General features: G+C 39.6%; 1 protein-coding gene across 2 annotated transcripts in view; it reads right to left on the reverse strand.

Annotated features, from left to right (window-relative positions):
• Positions 1–6,324: 6,324 nt before the first annotated feature.
• The window catches only part of ESF1 (ESF1 nucleolar pre-rRNA processing protein), a 43,496-nt gene continuing 29,568 nt past the window's right edge, over positions 6,325–20,252 (reverse strand). For both annotated transcript variants that reach the window (XM_087948684.1, XM_026668497.2), the window contains exons 11-14: positions 16,473–16,566; positions 11,828–11,889; positions 8,946–9,092; positions 6,325–6,904 (exon numbers count right to left, since the gene is read on the reverse strand). In XM_087948684.1, coding sequence (XP_087804810.1) covers positions 6,617–6,904; positions 8,946–9,092; positions 11,828–11,889; positions 16,473–16,566 — 591 coding nt within the window. In that variant the 3' untranslated portion in view covers positions 6,325–6,616. The remainder of the gene's footprint in view (positions 6,905–8,945; positions 9,093–11,827; positions 11,890–16,472; positions 16,567–20,252) is intronic.

Below are 20,252 nucleotides of genomic sequence, written 5' to 3' on the forward strand. Positions count from 1 at the left end.
CACTAGTTGATTGTGTTTTTGATAGAGAAGGACAGGGAGGAAATGAATAGTGTGAGAGCAGGACTCTAAACAATAAGTTTAAATGCTCTCGGAGATGCAAACTATTTTTATGGCAGACAGATTGTAAACCATGTGTGTTTTATGCATTTCCTCAAATGAAGACGGTAGAAACTCTGCCATGAAAATGTTCCAAGTAAGTCCTGGGTTGGACAAGTCCAAATACCTGTGGTTCCTCCAGCATGCTCATATGTCAAATCCAAATGATTAAATCTTCCCTTGGAGTTTCCATAAGCCAACGCTTTTAGAATGAAATCTCCAAGCAGCTCTGTGCTGTCAAAGGTGTGATTCAAGCATGTATTTCACGCCAAATTGTATTATAGTCATTTGTCTTGCTCTTTTCTCTTCTGACTACATATATGCGTTCAATACAGTTAAAATCAATATCTATCTATATATCTATATCTATATATCTATATCTATATCTATATATGAAGAGAAAGGGCGTTGGTACTTACCTGACACACCTGTTCTCTTTGAGCTGTTCAGAGCATCCAGTAGTGGGAGGTGCTTCAGTCTCTGCATGTCTAGGCTGGGCTTAATTTGTGGAACACTCCTCCTCCTCCACGGGTCTCCTCTCCAGCGTTCACAAGTTTTGGCAAAGACGAGAGAAATAAACACCCTCCTCCTCAATGCCCTAACAATTCGTTGGCCGAAACAGCACCCCACCAGACGGAAAAAGGGTGGGGCTGGATGCTCTTCACAGCTCAAAGAGAACGGGTGTATCAGGTAAGTACCAATGCCTTTTCTCCCATGAGCTGTTCAGAGCATCCAGTAGTGGGACATACCAAAGCTTGGCCTGTCCTACGGGAGGGACTCCGTCTGGCTTGGAATCCCCTCATGGTCCCTGTGGACCAGTTGCAGAACCAAAGGAGGCCTCAGTGGATGCAAACACATCTATTTTATAATGCCTAATGAAGGGCGATGGAGAGGCCCAGGTTGCAGCTCGACAAATTTCAGTTATTGGTGCCTGTGTGGCCCATGCTGCCAATGTTGCGGCGCTCCTTGTTGAATGAGCTGTTATACCCCTGGGCACCTGTAGTGATTGAGTCTGATACGTTTTCGCTATCGCGGCCCATAGCCAACGGCCTGTTGTGGAAGATGAAACCTTGCATCCCTGAGTGTTGGGCTGAAACAACACAAATAAGGCTTCCGTTTTTCTGAAAGTCGCTGTGCGGTGAATATATATCCGCAATGCTCGCCTCACATCAAGCTGATGCCATTGTAGTTCCAACCCTTGGGATGGTCTGGGACAAAAATTAGGAAGTATCAGCTCTTGTGCCCTGTGAAAAGCTGAATTAATTTTGGGTATAAATGTAGGATAAGGACGAAGGACCACCTGGTCAGAATGGAAGACATAAAGATCTTGTCTGAGTTCCGAAATACGACAAGCGGAAGTGATCACTACAAGGAAAACTACTTTATTGTCAGAAATTGGAGACGTGACAATTTCAAGGGTTCGAAAGGGCCCTTAGTGAGTGCAACAAGGACCTTGTTAAGGTCCCAGGTGGGATAACGGTGTTCCGCTGGTGGGCATAAATTTGTGGCTCCTTGAAGGAAACTCCATATGCGTGGATGATGAGAAAGAGATAGTAGACCTTCACAAGTGATAACTGACGCCAAGGCCGCCACCTGTCTTTTCAACGTATTAGGTGATAATCCCTTGTCAAGCCCCTCTTGCAAGAACTCTAGGATTTGAGCCACAGATGGAGAGATGCGATCAGTTTGAGACTTGGTACACCATTTGCAGAAACTGGACCATGTGGCATTGTAAATGCGAGTTGTTGAGGGGCGTCTGGCGGCTTGGATGGTGGCAATAACTCTGTTGGAAAACTTTTCGCTCTTCAGATGACTCTGCTCAACCTCCAGAAGGTCAGGTGCAACCATTGAGGGTCCGGATGTTGAAGGGGTCCCTGGGTTAGCAAGACCCTGTCCAGCATAATTCTCCATGGTGTTGATATGGATAGACTGCGGAGGTCAGCAAACCATGGCCTTCTGGGCCAGTAAGGAGCTACTAGAAGCAGCTCTGCCCTCTCATCTAGCAGCTTCTGAATGACCTTGGGAAGCAGTGGAAGTGGCAGGAATACGTACAGAAGTCCCGGGGGCCAATGGCAGTGGAGTGCATTGAAGTTCTCCGCTCCTTGCGAGGGGTACCTGGAAAAAAATATAGGGAGCCGAGCATTGAGGGGGGAAGCGAACAGGTCTACCACTGGCTGTCCAAATGTCCTGACCGCATCTTGAAACAGGGTCGGATGGAGGTGCCACTCTGATTGATCGATCATGGCCCTGCTTAGCCACTCTGCCTGTGTATTCGACAGTCCCAAAATGTGCTCTGCTCTGATGGAAAGTAGGTTGCTCTCCGCCCAACGACACAAGTGCTCCACTTCCCGCATGAGGTGTTTCGACTGTGTGCCTCCCTGATTGTTTGTGTGAGCTTTTGCTGTTACGTTGTTGGTCAATATTAGTATGTGTTGATTGCGTACCTGTGGAAGGAAGCTGCGGAGAGCCAGGTGTACTGCTCGAAGCTCCAGCCAGTTTATGCTGCACAACTGTTCTATGGAGGACCAGCGGCCATGGGCTGTGAGCGAAAGTGAGCTCCCCATCCAAATAGGCTGGCATCAGTGGTGATGGTAAGTCTGTGGGGCTCTTTGAAGAGACAACCTCTGTTGATGACTGGTCTGGTCCACCAGTGGAGAGATTTGAGGACCTTTGATGGAACCTTGACCTTGTATTTGGAGTTGCTTCGGCTGGATCACTGGTACGGGAGCAGGAACCACTGGAGGGATCTAGTGTGGAGGTGGGCCCAAGGAATAATAGATATACATGAGATCATCTTGCCTAACAATTTTGATAGGTCAGATAGGGGTACCTTTTTTTGAACTCTGATCTCCTTAACTAATTGATGGATGCTGTTTTGTCTATCTGGTGAGAGGAAAACTTTGCCTTCCACCGTATCTATGATTGCCCCCAGATGGAATAATCGAGTTGATAGTGTTAATTGACTCTTTTTCCAATTGATTGAGAACCCGTGTAGTTGTAGGGATTGTAATGTGGTCTGAGTATCTCTGAGTGCTTGATGAACGGAAGATGACAAAATTAATATATCGTCAAGGTAACACTGGAGTCATACAGGTTCACCTCGGAGATGAGCAGCAAGAGCTGCGAGAACCTTTGTGAAGGTCCTGGGGGCAGATGCTAATCCAAAAGGAAGAGCCACATATTTGAAATGGTGGTTATTATAACAGAATCGTAGAAATTTATAGTGGGAAGGCCAAATAGGAATATGTAAGTACGCCTCCGTCAGATCTATGGACGTAAGGAAGTCACCTTTTCTGATGCCGAGTAAGATGGATTGCAGGGTGTGCATTTTAAACTTGCGATATACTAAGAATCAGTTAAGACGTTTCAAATCTAAAATTGCTCTCCACCCCCCCGAACTTTTGGGAATAACAAAAAGATGTGAATAGAAACCTCGCCCTCGTTGTTCGATAGCTATTGGTTGGATGGCTCTTATGTCCAGTAGGTGTTGGATAGCTGTTTCCATAAGATTTTGTTTAACCAGATCTCTGGAAAGAGGGCAGGACATAAAGAAGTCTGGGGGAGTGGATTGAAACTCTAGCACAAGGCCGAATCTGATCGTGTCTCTGACCCAGGAATCGGACGTTGAGGAGTCCCATTGGTCCGCAAATAATTTAAGGTGGCCACCAATGGGAGTCAGGTCCATGGAGTTATCTTGGACACCAGAAAGGTCTATTTCGTGCTCCTGGAAAGGATCTCTTGGACTGGCCACCCCTTCGGTTCCTATCCCCGAAGTCGGACCTCTCTGGCTGCTGCCCTGGTTGGAAAGATGGGGGTCTCTGGTATCTGGTTGAGAATGGTCCCTGATAAGAGGGCCAAAAGGATCCCTTCCAAAAGGACTGAGGGTTTCTAGGATCTGACTTCCGAAAAAGGGAAGGTAGAATTTTCTTTTTGTTTCAAGTTTCGATAAGCAGCGGATGGAGGGAAGGGCCAAACAGTCTGTCTCCCACAAGAGGAGATGAAGCCAGCTTGCATTTGTGCTTACTATCTGCTTGCCAATGTTTTAACCATAGTAAGCGTTGCGCTGTGACATGTGAAGTAATGGCTCTGGCTGAAAACTTAACTGCATGAAAGGTTGCGTCAGCTGAGAATTCAGTGGCTGCAATAAGTTTTGCAATTTCTTGGTGTGCTCTAATGTTGGAATTGGGGACATGCTCCCGTAAGAGCTGGAGCCATCAGAGAAGAACAGGTAAAGAAGGAAGCGGCCATGGCCGCTCTGATGGCCCACACATCAGACTGATGGGCCCTGTGTAGGGCCAGCTCAGCCCATTTTTCCTCTGGCTTTAATGCCTCCAGCGCTTCACTGGGAATGGAGGTCGAGGAAGCTAATCCCACAATAGGTTTGTCTACCTCAGGAGTATTCAACAATTTTAAGAAATCAGGGACCAAATTAAAGTATTTCCTGTTATAACCCATGGGGGGCAGGGTACACTGCTGCAGAAGCCCACTGTTTCTGTACCAGGTTCGCAAACATGTGAGGAACTGGAATCACATCTGCCTCGACTACCGGTTGGCTGAAAATTAGATCTTCTGGTCCCTCTTCTGAAGGAGTTGGAGTGGTAAAAGGGGCTGGCTTGTCCAGATGTGCAGTGTTTTTGGCCTTAAACAATAGTGATTTGAATACTTGTGGGCGGAATAAGCCTGTAAATACAGGTTGGTCAGGAACAAGACCCTCATCCTCAGACATCCCCCTAAGGGGTCCGCTTCTGAAAGGGCCGGGTCACTGTCATGTATTGATCCCAATTCAATCTGTTCCATCGGATCAATGTGCTCTACCTCTTCTGTCCCCTCCTCCTGCTCCTCCTCCTGTGGCCCTTGGAGTGCCAGCAGCATTCTCCCGCCGTGAAAAGGGATTAGCTCCAGACAGCTTTCCCTTAGTACTAAACGGCTGGGAGGGGTGAAAATAACCAGGCATTTAAGCCCTTCACTCCAAGGTGGTGTTCTGGGGAAAAAAACAGCGATACAACTCTGTTGCGAGCGAGAGAAACAAAACCACGCCGTTTGTTAAAATGACACGGCTATCGCTATGGCAAGGGCAGGGCTAGCGATTGGGGGGGTGCAGAACGAAGCCGAAGCCTCCCTCCGCTTCGGGGCTTCCCAATACAGCGATCACCGACAGCCAGATGGAAAAGGCAGCGTGGGTAGATCGTTAAGCAATTTGTTGAGAGAGCCTGAAAGACGAATTGACTGTCTCCAAACCTGATAAGAGAAATTCTCCTGTTTCGGCCAAGGAGTAACAAAAAGGCACTGCCTATCCCTCACGAGGCTGAGCCAAAACTGGGGAACGCTGGGAAGGAGTCCCGTGGAGGAGGAGGAGCGTTCCACAAATTAAGCCCAGCCTAGACATGCAGAAACTGAAGCACCTCCCACTACTGGATGCTCTGAACAGCTCATGGGAGAATATTCTGCTTCAGTTGAGATGGGGAAAGAAGAAACCAGCATTCCACCTCCATGTGCTGCAGTTAAAATGAAAGATAGGATCTGCCTAAACTCACTTGTTTTTAAATTTGGTATAACAGCTGAAGGCATATGGGATATCATACTGAGCTCAGCTCCAAATGATAAGATGTTGAATCCTTCTCTGTGGGTTCAAATTGGATTAAATGTCGCATGCAAAAACTTTCTAGAGAATACTTCAACCAGTACATAGAGCAACTTGGTCCACAAAGACTTGAATATAGCAGCTGCTCCCAATTTGTTTTAAAAATAGAGGATGGCTTTGCTTGTACTATTTTGATTGGCAATCAAGCCTGTTTCATAAATTCAGTCCTATTGGAACAATTAATCAGTTAAGACATTCAAGTCTTCAAGTGTAGATATATGCATCTAGCAATTCCCAGAAAGGAAATACTGAATTATCTAAATCTGAGCAAACAGTTTCTTGTTTGCATTGTCAGCCATTTACCACATCCTGTAAAATTACAGAATGTATTCTGAAGGAATAATCTGTGTATTAATGATTAGCTATAACTCTGAATTGTACAGCAATTCAGTAATGTACATAGCTTATCAGACTCTAAATTTCAATTTTTATGTATTAATCGAGGAACTAATGTAACATTAAAAAAACTATGACAATCTTTGATAGAAATCTTTGAAAATTTTTGAGAATTGAATGTAAAAGAAAAAAATACCTTACAACTTTAAGCAGTTGTTATTGAATGCTAGTCACAGTAATAAGTCACATGCTTTCTATTTAATCCATTTTATTATGATTACAAATATCCAAAATATTTTCCCCATTTAAAAATGTTCAAGAACCATGTCCACATCATGTTATGTGGAAACGAAAACAATCTCATTTTTAAATATAGCCGAAATAAGTTCCATTTGCAATTCCTCTGGCAAGATTTTTATAAGCATTGAACTTGAATTGGAAGAAAAGGTGAAGAAAGGTTCAAAGACCCAGTATCTTTTTTTAACCTAAAATAAATTGTATCTTCTATGAAAATCCACTTCATCTTCAAACTCTTCAGTCAACTTACTTAACTTTCTGTTTCTTTCTTGCTTGAAACTGTTCTGTTTTATTCTTGATGGATTTGATTAACATCGACAATGCAGGATCTAGAGTTTTTGTGGCAACAGGTTTCTCCTCTACCACATTGTCCTGCTTTCCCTTTGCCTCAGTTGACCCCTGGTGCCTTCGGCGAGCTTTCTCCTCTAAAATCTTTTGCACTGCTTTTGTTTTCTTAAAGTTTGGATCGGAAGGATCCAAATTAAACAAATGGGAAGTATACATGGCTTGAAATCTGGCATCATCAACATTTACCTGGGAACAGCAAAAAGGAAATATTACTTGCTGGAAAAAAAATGAGAAAATTTTAACTATAACCTGCAAGATAGATGTAGCTTAACAGGACATACAATAACCTTCAGACTGAGGGAGCAGTTCTCAGGAATGTTAAATACATAGACCGAGAACCTGAAAAGAGACCATATACCTCACAATATGCTAAATATGCCTTACCCTACATGAAAATACAATTCATCCCCTGCAGTCACATGACCGGATTTTGACCCTTGGCAACCACCCCACATTTATGACTGGCTGCATTGTCCCATGGTTACATGCCTGCAGTTTTTTGTTTTTGTTTTGCCTGTTTCCAGCAAATTATCTATGGCTTCATAGTTATGGCCACATGATTCAGTTAATGACCACTTAAAAACAATCATTAAAGTTGGGTCTTCAGATGGATGCCTCAATCTATGTCTGTTTTATGACATGACAAAATTCTAGTCCCAATTCAGTCATAAGTTGAGGATTGCCTATGCATTCTTTTTACCTTCTTACTATTTCTTCTGAGTCTTCTTATGTAGAATAGAATAGAAAGTAGAATAGAATAGAATAGAATAGAATAATAGAATAGAATAGAATAGAATAGAATAGAATAGAATAGAATTATTTAATGGCCAAGTGTGATTGGACACACAAGGAATTTGTCTTGGTGCAAATGCTCTCAGTGTACATAAAAGAAAAGATACATTTGTTAAAAATCAAGAATCATAACGTATAAGAACAATATAGAAATCAAGCCCATGCTGTTCTCCTGAAAACATATGAAGAACAACTTTTTCAATCAATATGTATTCCCCTATTTCATAAACCAAGAACTGATCTGAAATGGTCCAAGAAACGGCAGAGAAGCCACGTTCTATAAACTTTAGAATTCATTCTATATACAATCCCTATTCCTCTTTTTTTTGCATACCAGCAGAATCATTCACAACTGCATTAAACACCTTCCTAAAATACAAGTGTACACTGGCAATAGAATTCTTATGCAAAAGAATTATGATGCATGCTTCAATTTCTATAATTTTTTGAATGCTTCAATTTCTATACTTTTTTTATGTAAAAACATATTACTTTTGCTAAGATGGAAACAGTGTGGAGACCTGAACCACAGATGACATGTATAAATCAACAGATTTATTGTCCATGAAATATTCTTGGAAACTACTTATGTGAGACAACCTCAAATGCGTAATGAAAATTATTCTTCAAGAGGAAATTCTTTCTTGAATGAGAAAGATTGGTACTATAGAATAAGGCATCATCAGAAGGAAAAGGGATTTAGACATAAAACAAACAAATTTTGCATGTAAATATTTCTGTGGCTATATATTTAGATTGACAGAATCAAAGTGGATGAGAACAAGAATAAAAGTGGAGAGAAATTTCAAACTTGGATTTGTTCTTCATAATTACAAACCTGTGTGTTACCAATTAAAAGTGATGGAGTTCCTTTCTACTAGGCCTGTTATTGAACTACCTTTCACGTGAACTGCAAAGCTTAGATAAATGGTTTATATGCTGCTGTAGAGAACCAGTTTAATGTAGTGGCAAAGAAACCACTTAGTTTAGGATAGGCCTAGAAACCAGGAGACTGTGAGATCTAGGCTTCCCCTAGGCCTGGAAGCCAGGTGGATGACTTTTGGTCCAGTTCAAAGAATGGTGGTGGGGAAAGGAGACAGACGAAGAAGTATTAGGTATGTTCACTACTTTGAGTAGAAAAAGGGTGGCTACATCATCATTATCTTTAGCCTCCTTCTTTCCTCCATTCTATATATTTATGAAAAGGCAAGGGCAAAGGAGGAATGTGTACCTTTCCTTCCTATTATGCCCAAATAAGATTTCAGGAGTAAAATATTACTTGGGGCTTAAGTGATATGGGGCAATTTATCAAAACAATGGGAATGATAATAGTAAAATATATTTCCATGTTAATAGCTGTGGTTATTAGTCTATATTAATTCAAAATGATCAGTGTGTTTACTACATTTCAAAAGAGGGAAGCCCATTGTGTTACCTGGAAGTCATCTGTCACCAGTTCCTCCTTCTTCATTAGCAGCTTCTTTTTCCTTTTGCTCAGGTTCTGCTGTTCTACAATTTTGTCATAATTGAAGTGACTCCTTTCCTCCTCCTCCTCATCCATCATCAACAAAGCCAATTCAGCCTATTACAATCAGAACAGAGAAGCCCTGTTTGTATCCATTTCAAGTAATACAGATTCCAGATGTTTCTATCTCTCAGTCAAAGACTGTGTTGCTAATGCAGGACTGGGACAACCATAATAGCCGATCTATTTACAAAACATTTTTATAAGCAAGGATAAGAGCGCTTTATTATAAAAAGGAAAGAAAAAGCAATTAATAGCATTACCCTCACTGCAATAAGACTAGATTGAGAATTCTAATCTCTGTAATTTATTGGTGATGCCTTAACCCGTCTTTCTTTTGAAAAATGTAACATGTCATGTCTTAAACTTCCAGGCAAAGTCTAACTCAAATATCAATCACACTAAGAATCTCTTAACAACATATTCAAAGACTGCTTGAAGTTTAATACTTGGTGTCATGTTCTCCAGATATACAGATTCCAACATGGTGTTGGAAGCATGCAAGTGGACTGTGGGTCCTTGCACTCATATGAACACAATATTTTAGTTGCACCAAGAGGTATAACCTCCTGCTCTGAAGAAGCCATTCCCAACCTAAATATTTGCCAGAGATGAAGAAGAATTCTTGGCAACACTCATACTATGGGAATTCTAGCCATTGCAACCATCTATTTTTCTACATGCTAACATCCTTCTGTCAGTCAGTAAGCAAGATCTTATTATTTTCTACGAATTAATAGCAAAAACAAGCAGCTAATCTTTTTAGGAATTTGAAAATGCCATACTTTTTGGCACATCTATATATCTACAAATTAAGCATTTGCACTTACACATGGTAGATCTAAATTAGATAGCTTATTAGATATGTTCAAAATATTCCCAAGTCATAATGTTTGAGTTTCAGATAATCACCTTTTTGAAGTATTACAAAAAAGACAACAATGCATGTCCTGCTATTATAATCTAATTGGCATACTAAGAGAATCTAGCAAATCCTGGCTGGTCCTAAACAATTAATCAAGGTTTTATTATTGTTTAAATGGAAGGTCACCAGGAAACATTAGGATTGAAGCTTCACTGGGAAAAAAACACTCTGGAAAAACACTACAGCAAAGTATTTCCACAGTGCTGCAGAAATACAATATGGAGTTTTTCCTCAAATCAGTAGAAATCAAGCTCTATTCAGATTTCACCAGTACCTTAACACGACAGTCAACATCTGGCAACTGCTTAAACATGATCACAAGTAACAGACATTTCAAAGCTGCCGTGTATTGTTCCAAACATATGCAATATCATGACATAATGTAGAATGTCCCTGAGGAAACATTTTCCATTGCCTTTCACAAGGATGCTGGTGATGTTTAAACTGATTCAGACTAGGTGGCAAATCCCTGGAATATCTTGCAAGTACAGACATTTCAGAAATGAGAGGAAGAAAGCTAAGTTTCTGAGAAAATCATCCTATGATTTATTGTCAACAAATATTGCTACACTGACTAATACAGGAGAATCATTTCACAAAGTGAATTCATTCTTCCAATGGAACTTCCATCTCATGTCTTTTTTAAGGAATAAGAAATACATTCTATTTTTGTTATTAGGTTTTCCCAACCACTAACTTTCATTATTAGTCATTTTAATTAGGGGTCATTCTGATTTCATGCAACATAAGCTACTTTTTGTTTTAGCACATTGGGTGATATTAATGTATATTAACCATCTGAAGATGACTTGCAGCTCATCATTAATGACAGCAATGCAAAGCCAAGTAGCCACATGCATAAATTAATAAATGCATTGGCAAAGTAATATGAACTGTGGGATTCACAAATGGTTCACATACTGATTTTCTCAAAGTGCATTTGCAGTAAAAAGAGTTTGGTTTTAGAAAAAGGGAGGGGGGCATTTGTTGACATCTGCTTCTCTCTCCTACTGTTTAGACATGGATCTGGATAACAAGAAAGAGAGAAGAGCCCCCCATTTTCTCTTAAGAGATTTTAAACAGCTCCTCTTCCTAACCATCCCTTTTCATTTGATCCTTCCTCGGCTTATGGACCAAAAGGGCAAGAGTGAAAATGAAAACACATCATATTTGGACCCTGATGTTCTTTAGGCTTGCTTGCTCAGCTTTCCTCATCACTGCCCTTCTCCAAAAGAAAGGCTTCAGCGAAAAGAAAAAACAGCTAATCCTATAGCACTGCTGAAGCCAATGTTTGTACCGGTCTTGTTACTACTGGAAAGACCTACATGAGACATATTTCTAAGCTGGGGCAAGGATGTGTCTTTTTTTTTTTAAAGCAATAATAAAAGGATTCTTAATTAATTCCTGAAAGTGATTGTGTGTCTCAAAGAGTGTAGATCAGGGGTGTCAAACTAACATCATCACGTCAGTGTCACGTGACTTCCCCCCCTTCACTAAACCGGGAGTGGGTGTGGCCAGCATTTGATGCATCGGGCCGGGAGTTTGACAGCCCTGGTGTAGATTGTCTCACATCTATTTTCAGCCTTAAGGATGTAATTCAGGGGGTCTTCAAACTTGACAGCTGGACTTCAACTCCCAGAATTCCTCCTCCAGTCATGTTAGCTCAGGAATTCTGGGAGTTGAAGTCCACAAGTCTTACACATTCCAAGTTTGAAGACCCTTGATATAATTAATTGTTTGTCTTCATATTTGAGGTAATGGAATCTTATGAACAAAAGGCAAGTTCTGTTTATCCCAGACAGCACAAGTACTATTAAAAGTATTCATTCCTATATCTAACATTAGTATTTTTTAAAGTGACTCCTACCTTCTGCTTTTCAGCATCTTCTTCTTCAACAATTTCTCCTTTCTTTAATGTTTTATTCAAACCTAACCAGAAATAAATTAAAAAGTATTAAAACACACATAAATAATAGTCTCTAATAGAAAACCTTCTGAAATATCAGGCTTTAAAAACATAATAGAATTTATCTGTGGAAAATAAGACATGAATCATCTTCATGGGGGAAAAGTTTTAGTCAGAGATTATTTTCCTCAAAACAAAGGACTCCTGCTATAAAGAGTAGCCTGAAGTATTTTAAATGGGTAACATTTACCCCAATAGCACTTTTTTCTTTATTTCTGAGATTCTTAGGGGCTACAAATACAGATCTCACAATGGTGCAAAATCTTTTGAAAAGAGAGAAAGAAAAAGAAGGGGGGGGGATACATGGTAGACATAAGGGGAAAAAAATCTCAAACGATGTTTCATGAAGTAAAATAAGCAAATGCAACATCATATGCAGTAAACATTATGTAAAAGCTGTTTTTTCTTTCTTTCTCCCTTGGCAAGCACATAGGAAATATCTGTAAGTAATTCATTCAAGACGCCTGTTCCTGTATCAAAGCTATATGAAAACCTTTTGAAAAAAGCAAACCGCAATGCTGTGTGTCTACCAATATAGAGAGACTTGGTTTCCAAGGCTAAAAAATAATAAATTCATCATCTTGCAGATTTTTTTTTGTTTTTGGTATGCTAGAAAGATGAATATATTAACTCTACAAAACAATCTGACTCCTTTCATTCCTCCTTTCTTTCATTCATTTCTGTAAGCTCTGGTTTATAAGCCTGTTTGTTCTGAAATCATTGGTTGCCCATAGTCCCAATTCAAGACACCACTTTTATCACTTTGAAAGGCCTTTGAGGTACACACCTTGTATACACCGGTATACATTAAGCCAGAGCTTCAAAAAATCAAATCTGCCCCATCTAGTTTAGTCATTTAAAAAGGCTCTGTTGCAGGTACTTCTCTTTCACCAGATGTGGGCCAGAAGAGAAACCTTCTCAGTGGTAGCCTCAATTTCATGGAAGATTATTTCTTTGCAGGTATGGAAAGCTCCTACTCTAAAGATGTTTCTAAAACCAGTCAAATTAGTGTTGTTCCACTAGGAATTTCACTTTTAGATTAGTTTAATTGAATAGTAGCTATATTAGATACTGGTAGAAGGATACAAACTATTCAAAAAAAAACAAAAAAACAGACCCCATAAAAGAGAAGGTGGAGCTGCACTGTATGTAAAGGACCACTATATTGCTACAGAAATGCATGAAACCAAAGATGAAAACCTCCTAGAATGCATATGGGTCAATATAAAAGAAAAAAAGAATGACATGGCCATAGGTGTATATTATGGGCCACCCAATCAAGCAGAAAATATAGATGTCCTTTTTGCCAGCCAACTAACAAACATATGCAGGAAACACACAACAATAGTAATGGGAGACTTCAATTATCCTGATATCAATTGGAAAACTAATTCTGCACCAAGTGAGAAATCAAATAAGTTCCTAACCAACCTAGCTGACAACTTTGTTGTCCAAAAGGTAGAGGGTGAAACTAGAGGGACAGCCATACTGGACTTAATTCTTACAGAGAAGAAGTGATAGAGGGAGTTGAAACTGCAGGAACCTTGGGTGAGAGTGACCATGTCATACTAGAATTCAACATAACACAAACACAAGCAACAGAACATAATGACACCAGAGTCTTGGATTTTAAAAGAGCTGATTTCAATAAACTCGGAGAGAACTTGGGAAAGTTTCCATGGATGAAAATTCTAAAGGGGAAAATAACTCAAGAATCTTGGGAAACTCTAAAAAATATGATCATAGAAGCCCAGACCAGCACAATACCACTGAGAAAGAAAAACAAGAAATCCAAGAAGAAACCAGTATGGCTGCACAAAGATCTCTCTGGCAAATTGAAAGAAAAAAAGGACAAGTACAAAAAATGGAAAGAAGGACATACAACTAAGGCAGAATATCAGCATATAGTCAGAATCTGCAAAGACGAAGTCAGGATAGCAAAGGCTCAGAATGAACAAAGACTTGCGACAAAAGTCAAAGATAATAAAAAAAAGTTTCTTCCAACATATAAATAACAAGAAAAAAATCAAGGAAACAATCGGTCCACTAAAGAGAGAAGATGGCAAGGAAGTAACAGGCAACAGAGAGAAAGCAGAACTGCTTAACTCATTCTTTGCAACGGTCTTCACGCAAAAAGAAACTATAGCTCAACCTACCAAAAACATAACTGTAAAAGAAAGACCAGAAATAAAAGTTAAAATAAGCAAAAAAAATAGTAAGAGAACACCTGTCTGATCTTGATGAAAACAAATCACCGGGGCCTGATGGATTACATCCCAGAGTTTTAAAGGAGCTGGCAGAGGTCATCTCAGAACCACTGCACCAGATCTTCCAAAAATTCTGGAGCACCGGGGAACTGCCAGAGGACTGGAAAAGAGCTGATGTGGTTCCCATCTTCCAAAAAGGAAAAAAAACCAGACCCAGGAAACTATAGACCAATCAGCCGAACATCAATACCCGGGAAGATACTGGAAAAGATAATAAAAAACAGATCTGCCAACATCTAGAAAAAAGTAAAGTAATAACTAGCAGTCAGCACAGGTTTGTGAAGAACAGATCATGCCAAACCAATCTTATTTCATTCTTCAACATAGTGGCTAAATTAGTAGACCAGCAAAATACTGTGGATATAATATATTTAGATTTCAGCAAGGCATTCAACAAAGTAGACCATGACCTACTTCTTAGTAAGCTAGAAAAAGTGGAATAGATAGTACCACCACTAGATGGACTCGCAACTGGCTGACAAACCATACTCAACTAGTAGTCCTTAATGGGTCTAAGTCTACATGGAGGGAAGTAAGCAGTGGGGTGCCACAAGGTTCCGTCTTAGGCCCAGTACTCTTCAATATCTTCATTAACGACTTAGATGAGGGAATAGAAGGGGAACTTACCAAATTTGCAGATGATACTAAGCTGGCAGGAATAGCTAACACCCAAGAAGATAGGCTCAAGATCCAGATGGATCTTGATAGACTAGAACACTGGGCCATATCTAACAAAATGAAATTCAATGTAGAGAAAAGTAAAGTCCTACACTTAGGCAAGAAAAACCAAAAGTACACATATAGACTGGGTGAAACCAGGCTCAATAGCAGTAACTGTGAGAGGGATCTTGGAGTCTTAGTGGACAACCAGCTAAATATGACCCAGCAATGTGCAGCAGCCGCCCAAAAAGCTAATGCAATCCTAAGTTGTATTAACAGAGGGATACAGTCAAGATCAAGGGAAGTACTAATACCACTCTATAAAGCCTTAGTAAGACCACACCTAGAGTACTGCACCCAGTTTTGTTCACCACATTATAAAAAAGATGTTGAGGCTCTAGAAAAAGTACAGAGAAGAGCAACCAGGATGATTAGGGGACTGGAGGCCAAAACATACAATGAACGGTTGCAGGAACTGGGCTTGGCTAGTCTAGTAAAGAGAAGGACCAGGGGAGACATGATAGCAGTCTTCCAATATTTGAGGGGCTACCACAGGGAGGAAGGGGTCAAGCTATTTTCTAAAGCGCCTGTAGGCCAGACAAGGAATAATGGATGGAAACTGAACAAGGGGAGATTTAACCTGGAAATAAGGAGAAACTTTCTGATAGGGAGAACAATCCACCAATGGAACAGCTTGCCCTCGGAAGTTGTGGGAGCACCATCACTTGAGACTTTCAAGAAGAGATTGGACTGCCATTTGTCAGAAATGGTGTAGGGTCTCCCACTTGGGCGGGGAGTTGGACTAGATGACCTACAAGGTTCCTTCCAACTCTGATTATCTGTTAAATCTGTTAGATTTCTGTTGTTGATACATAGACACACACACACACATATGTACATGTGCACAAACACTTGCATGCACACATCTATTCCCCTTCTGCTGTATCCTAACCATCATGCATTTGGGGCTACAAATAAGCAAGCAAACAAACACAAAATCTACCTACACTGCTTAATGGATAGGTTTCAATAATTAAAAACATTAAAAGCACAATTTAGAGGGCTGCACAATTTCTGGAATGTACTTGTCTTGCCGTTACTTTATATAGAAGCAATTTCCTGACAAGGCAAATTACTTTTGAAATCAGGAGTTGGTCGAAGCAGCTTCCAGAATACAAAATGCAAGGATATCATCTCTGAAAATTAAGGAACCCCACTGGCTTCCACGTTATAAATTCTATTAACAGTTTCATCCACAGAGCTTGAGCATCTTTTTGCAGTTAAGTGCCGAATTTGCTCTATCACTGCACTATAAAGCATTTTTGGAATATAATCATATTTCACTTGTAATTTTTTTCTATCCTGATTTACTAATTTCATCCCTCTCCAGCAGTTTCAAATGGCAACAGTAGCAACAGACAAAATTAGAAAAATATGTTATTTCTGCATTCATTGCAAAAAAAAAGTTTTTTTAAAAAGTTTCTTAACATATATAATAACAAGTACAAAGCTGTCAAAGGAGCACCGAGTGACTGCTTTTGTCAGAGCTTCTTGGATAAAACATTTGACATGTACTGTGTCATCTTTAACAATATAGGATAGCAAAACTGACATCTAACCTGGTCTCCCAAGTTCCTCAGCAAAATATGGATCATTCAAATCAACATCAGATGGGTATTCATCTTCAGTCAGCGTTTCTGTAACAGCAGCAGCCTGAAACAAAATACAAAATGTATTTTCAGTATTAAATACTAGCAATATGATTAAATATATCAAGCATAAAGTTATTTAAAACAAGTTTCAAAAAGTAATCCCAAGGCACAAACCCTTCATTGAGGAAGATGGTGATTTCAAACAATTGTTTTGCTGAGATTAAGACAACCAAGGACTATAGGCATCTATGTAGACTTCCTAAGGACAGTTTAAGAAATGCTTTATGTGTGTGTGTGTGTGTGTAATTACTATTATTATTATTTATACAGAGGTTGTGTGTGTGCCTTAAAATGGCTTCTACTGCACAGCACAGTGGACTTGTCATGGAAATGGCTTCACAGCACTCCAGTGTTCCACAAGGGGCTCCCTCTCAGCCTTCCAAGGAAACGTCAGGCGATTGGCCAAGTGCAATCAAAAAAACGAAACACCAGCGTAGACAAGAAACTCCCGAGGAGAGGAATAGAAGACTTACGATGCTGCGCGAGAGACAGTACAACAGCGTGAGTCCCAACTACAGGATTTTCCTGTCTAATACAGGAATAAATAAATAAATACCTGGGCAATGCTGGGTTATCAACTAGTGTATGATAAAAATTGAATTGCTAGTACAAAATGATTGCTTTATAGAAAACTGAACAAAATTCAAACACTTGCGATCCAAGTGCTTATGTACCCTGTTTCTCCAACAATATGGCCTCCCCCAATAGGAAGTCCCAGCATGTTTTATAGGCATGAAATGAAATTAAGCCCCTCCCCCCAAATTAAGGCCTATATTAAAACATGTGAAATGGGGGGAATGGTGGGGGGGGCTTGCCGTTAGGAAGTACTTTTGTTGCACACCTGGATATGGTGCTGCCTGCGTTGACCCCAATACGAAGTGCCCCACCAATGCCGAGGTCAACATCCAAGCCATCGCCGCCCGCCTGCCCGAAGATGCAAGGGGGGGAATTAAGTCACCCCCCAAAAAAGATGGCCTAGCCATTTTTTCGGAGCTCAAAAAAAAAAAAAAAAAAAGACCCGGCCTTATTATATGAGAAACACGGTATATATGAAGACAGACACAGACTCCAGAGAGTAATTAGGACTGCAGAAAAAACAATTACTACCAACCTGCCTCCCATTGAGGACCTGTATACTACATGAGTCAAAAAGAGGACTGTGAAAATATTTACAGACCACGCACATCCTGGACATAAACTGTTTCAACTCCTACCCTCAAAACGATGCTATAGAGCACTGCACACCAGAACTAGACACAAGGACAGTTTTTCCCTGAATGCCATCACTCTGCTAAACAAATAATTCCCTCAACACCGTCCAACTATTTACAAAGTCTGCATTACTATAACTATTAATCTTATCACTCCTTATCGCCCATCTCCTCCAACTTGTGACTGTATGACTGTTACTTTGTTGTTTGTATCCTTACGATTTATACCGACTGTTTCCTAGTATGATTTGATTGTTTATTGTACCCTATGACTATTATTAAGTGTTGTACTTGATTCTTGATTCTTGACGAATGTATCTTTTCTTTTATGTACACTGAGAGCATATGCACCAAGACAAATTCCTTGTGTGTCCAATCACACTTGGCCAATAAAGAATTCTATTCTATGAAGCAATGCCCCCCCAAAAGTGAATACAATAATTTTTGTTAGTGGAGAATGTGTAATCCATTTCATTTATTTTTATTAGAAATGTTGGTAGCCCAGTAATTTTCAAGGATCAGAAAGTTTCAAAGGCCAAATTTGTGTATTTAATTTCCTAATGTTCCTAATAATCCTGAATTTCTGAAACATACCAAGATATTATGCAGGGACACTTGTGTTTTTATTATTTTTAAATTCTTTGCCTTCTTTGCCTTGTTCAATGTTCACAGCAATTCAGTAAGACAAGTTTGAGGCAGCTGAACACAGTGCAATAAATTTCACATCTGCATAAAATACAATCTGGATCTCTTTAGTTTTGTTTGAATCGATGGGTAAAGAATTAAATGCCTTGCAAATATCGTAGTGCTACAATACGTTAGAACTGGCCACACGGGAGTTCACACATCAAAACATCAGAAAGGAATCACATTGTCTATCTTTATTAACTATTAAACTAGGTGTCACTTGACTTCATGCAATAAAATAAGTTTGTCTTCATGCCATTTTGATGAACCAGTATGAAATCTGAGGACCAGATCAGCTTGTAGGATGTTTGCAGTTGGGGAACAACAGAACTTATGGCATGCTATGAATTCACATAGAAATCAATCAAGAACAAGCACCTTGCTTAAGAGGCTCTGTTTATGAGGACAAGAATTATTGGATTCTTGTTTTGTCCTACAGTTTGATGTCTCTTAAACTCTCTCATCAAGAATAGTAGGAGAATGTACAATAATCAAACCCATTCCCTATTTTTTAGTGAAAGAAAACTGTGGTAAACAAGACATCAGGATATTTGTAGGAATATTTTCTGTCTTTCTCAGACTAAGCTACCATTTATTCATAACATATCACAGCTCCTTCTCAGAATGAATATTCCATGGAATGGAATGAAAAAGGTGGAAATGTTTTCTAAAGCTAGGAATCATTTCAACTACAGGTGACTTGAAGAAGGATGGGAAAGATAGGAAAATGCTTCCTAAAATGGTATTTAGAAACACTGAGTACATTTTGAGATTATGTGGAGATAATCACAACACGATCATGTGGGGGAATGTAATGATTGTAGCACGTTTGGATTAAAGAAACATTTGACTTAATGTTTACTAAATGACTGCAAGCAAGTCACCATTTCTTAGTTTAGTGACTCTCAGTGATGTTATGAAGATAAAATGATAGACCCATTTACAAGGTCTAGAGCGTCACTGGAGGAAAAACAGGTTATTAATATTAATTGAAGAAGTCAATAAATAGCTCTTAAAAACATATAGCAGCATGAATCTGTGTACAGAATGGAAGGCTAGAGGTCACAGAAGCACTCTGAATCTTCAGAAACTGATCCTATTCATACATTGCTTAACAGCTTGATAGGTCCTGCTCTTACTACCTGTCTTCTACAAAACCCTTCATCTGGTGTATCTATGAGATACAGACTAATAAAATGTAAAAATGATGGGGGGGTGAGTTTATGTAGCATAAAGGTGTGAGACCAGGTGTTTCATAGCCCTCCTTTGGGATACAGATCACTCTCACAAAAGATAAATAAAATCAAACTTTAACAAAAAAAAAATACACTTGGCAGATGAAACCCCATTTACCTTTAAGAAATTTACAAAAACATATGCTAGACTGACCATAAGATGGAACTAATCTGATCCACAACATGAGGTAGAAATATATGACTGAGGTTGCACAGAATTACATATTTATATAGAGAAACAAACGTATGAAATTAGAAGGCTTAATTAATACCACATATACATTTTTTTAAAAAAAAATCAAAATTCTTATGCCATTTTTTGGCTAGGCTTGTTTATTTATTCCTTAGAGGTAAATGGGTTTCTGAAGCAAAAATTCTTCTCAGCCTTCCTGGACTTTTTCAGCTTCCTGTAGATTCCAATCTTTAATCAGGGACTCCAAAGAACAGAGTTAGTTTTCTCTTTTTTTCCTGGCCCGATTATTCAACTTTTCTCTTTGATCTAAAAGGTTTAAACATTTCTTCAGTTGAAAGGGTGGGACTGGGCAGAATCTGAC

Source organism: Notechis scutatus, chromosome 1 (genome assembly GCF_049901735.1).
Source record: "Notechis scutatus isolate UNSWTSFEM ecotype Mainland chromosome 1, rNotScu1.2, whole genome shotgun sequence".
NCBI classification, from domain to species: domain Eukaryota; kingdom Metazoa; phylum Chordata; class Lepidosauria; order Squamata; family Elapidae; genus Notechis; species Notechis scutatus.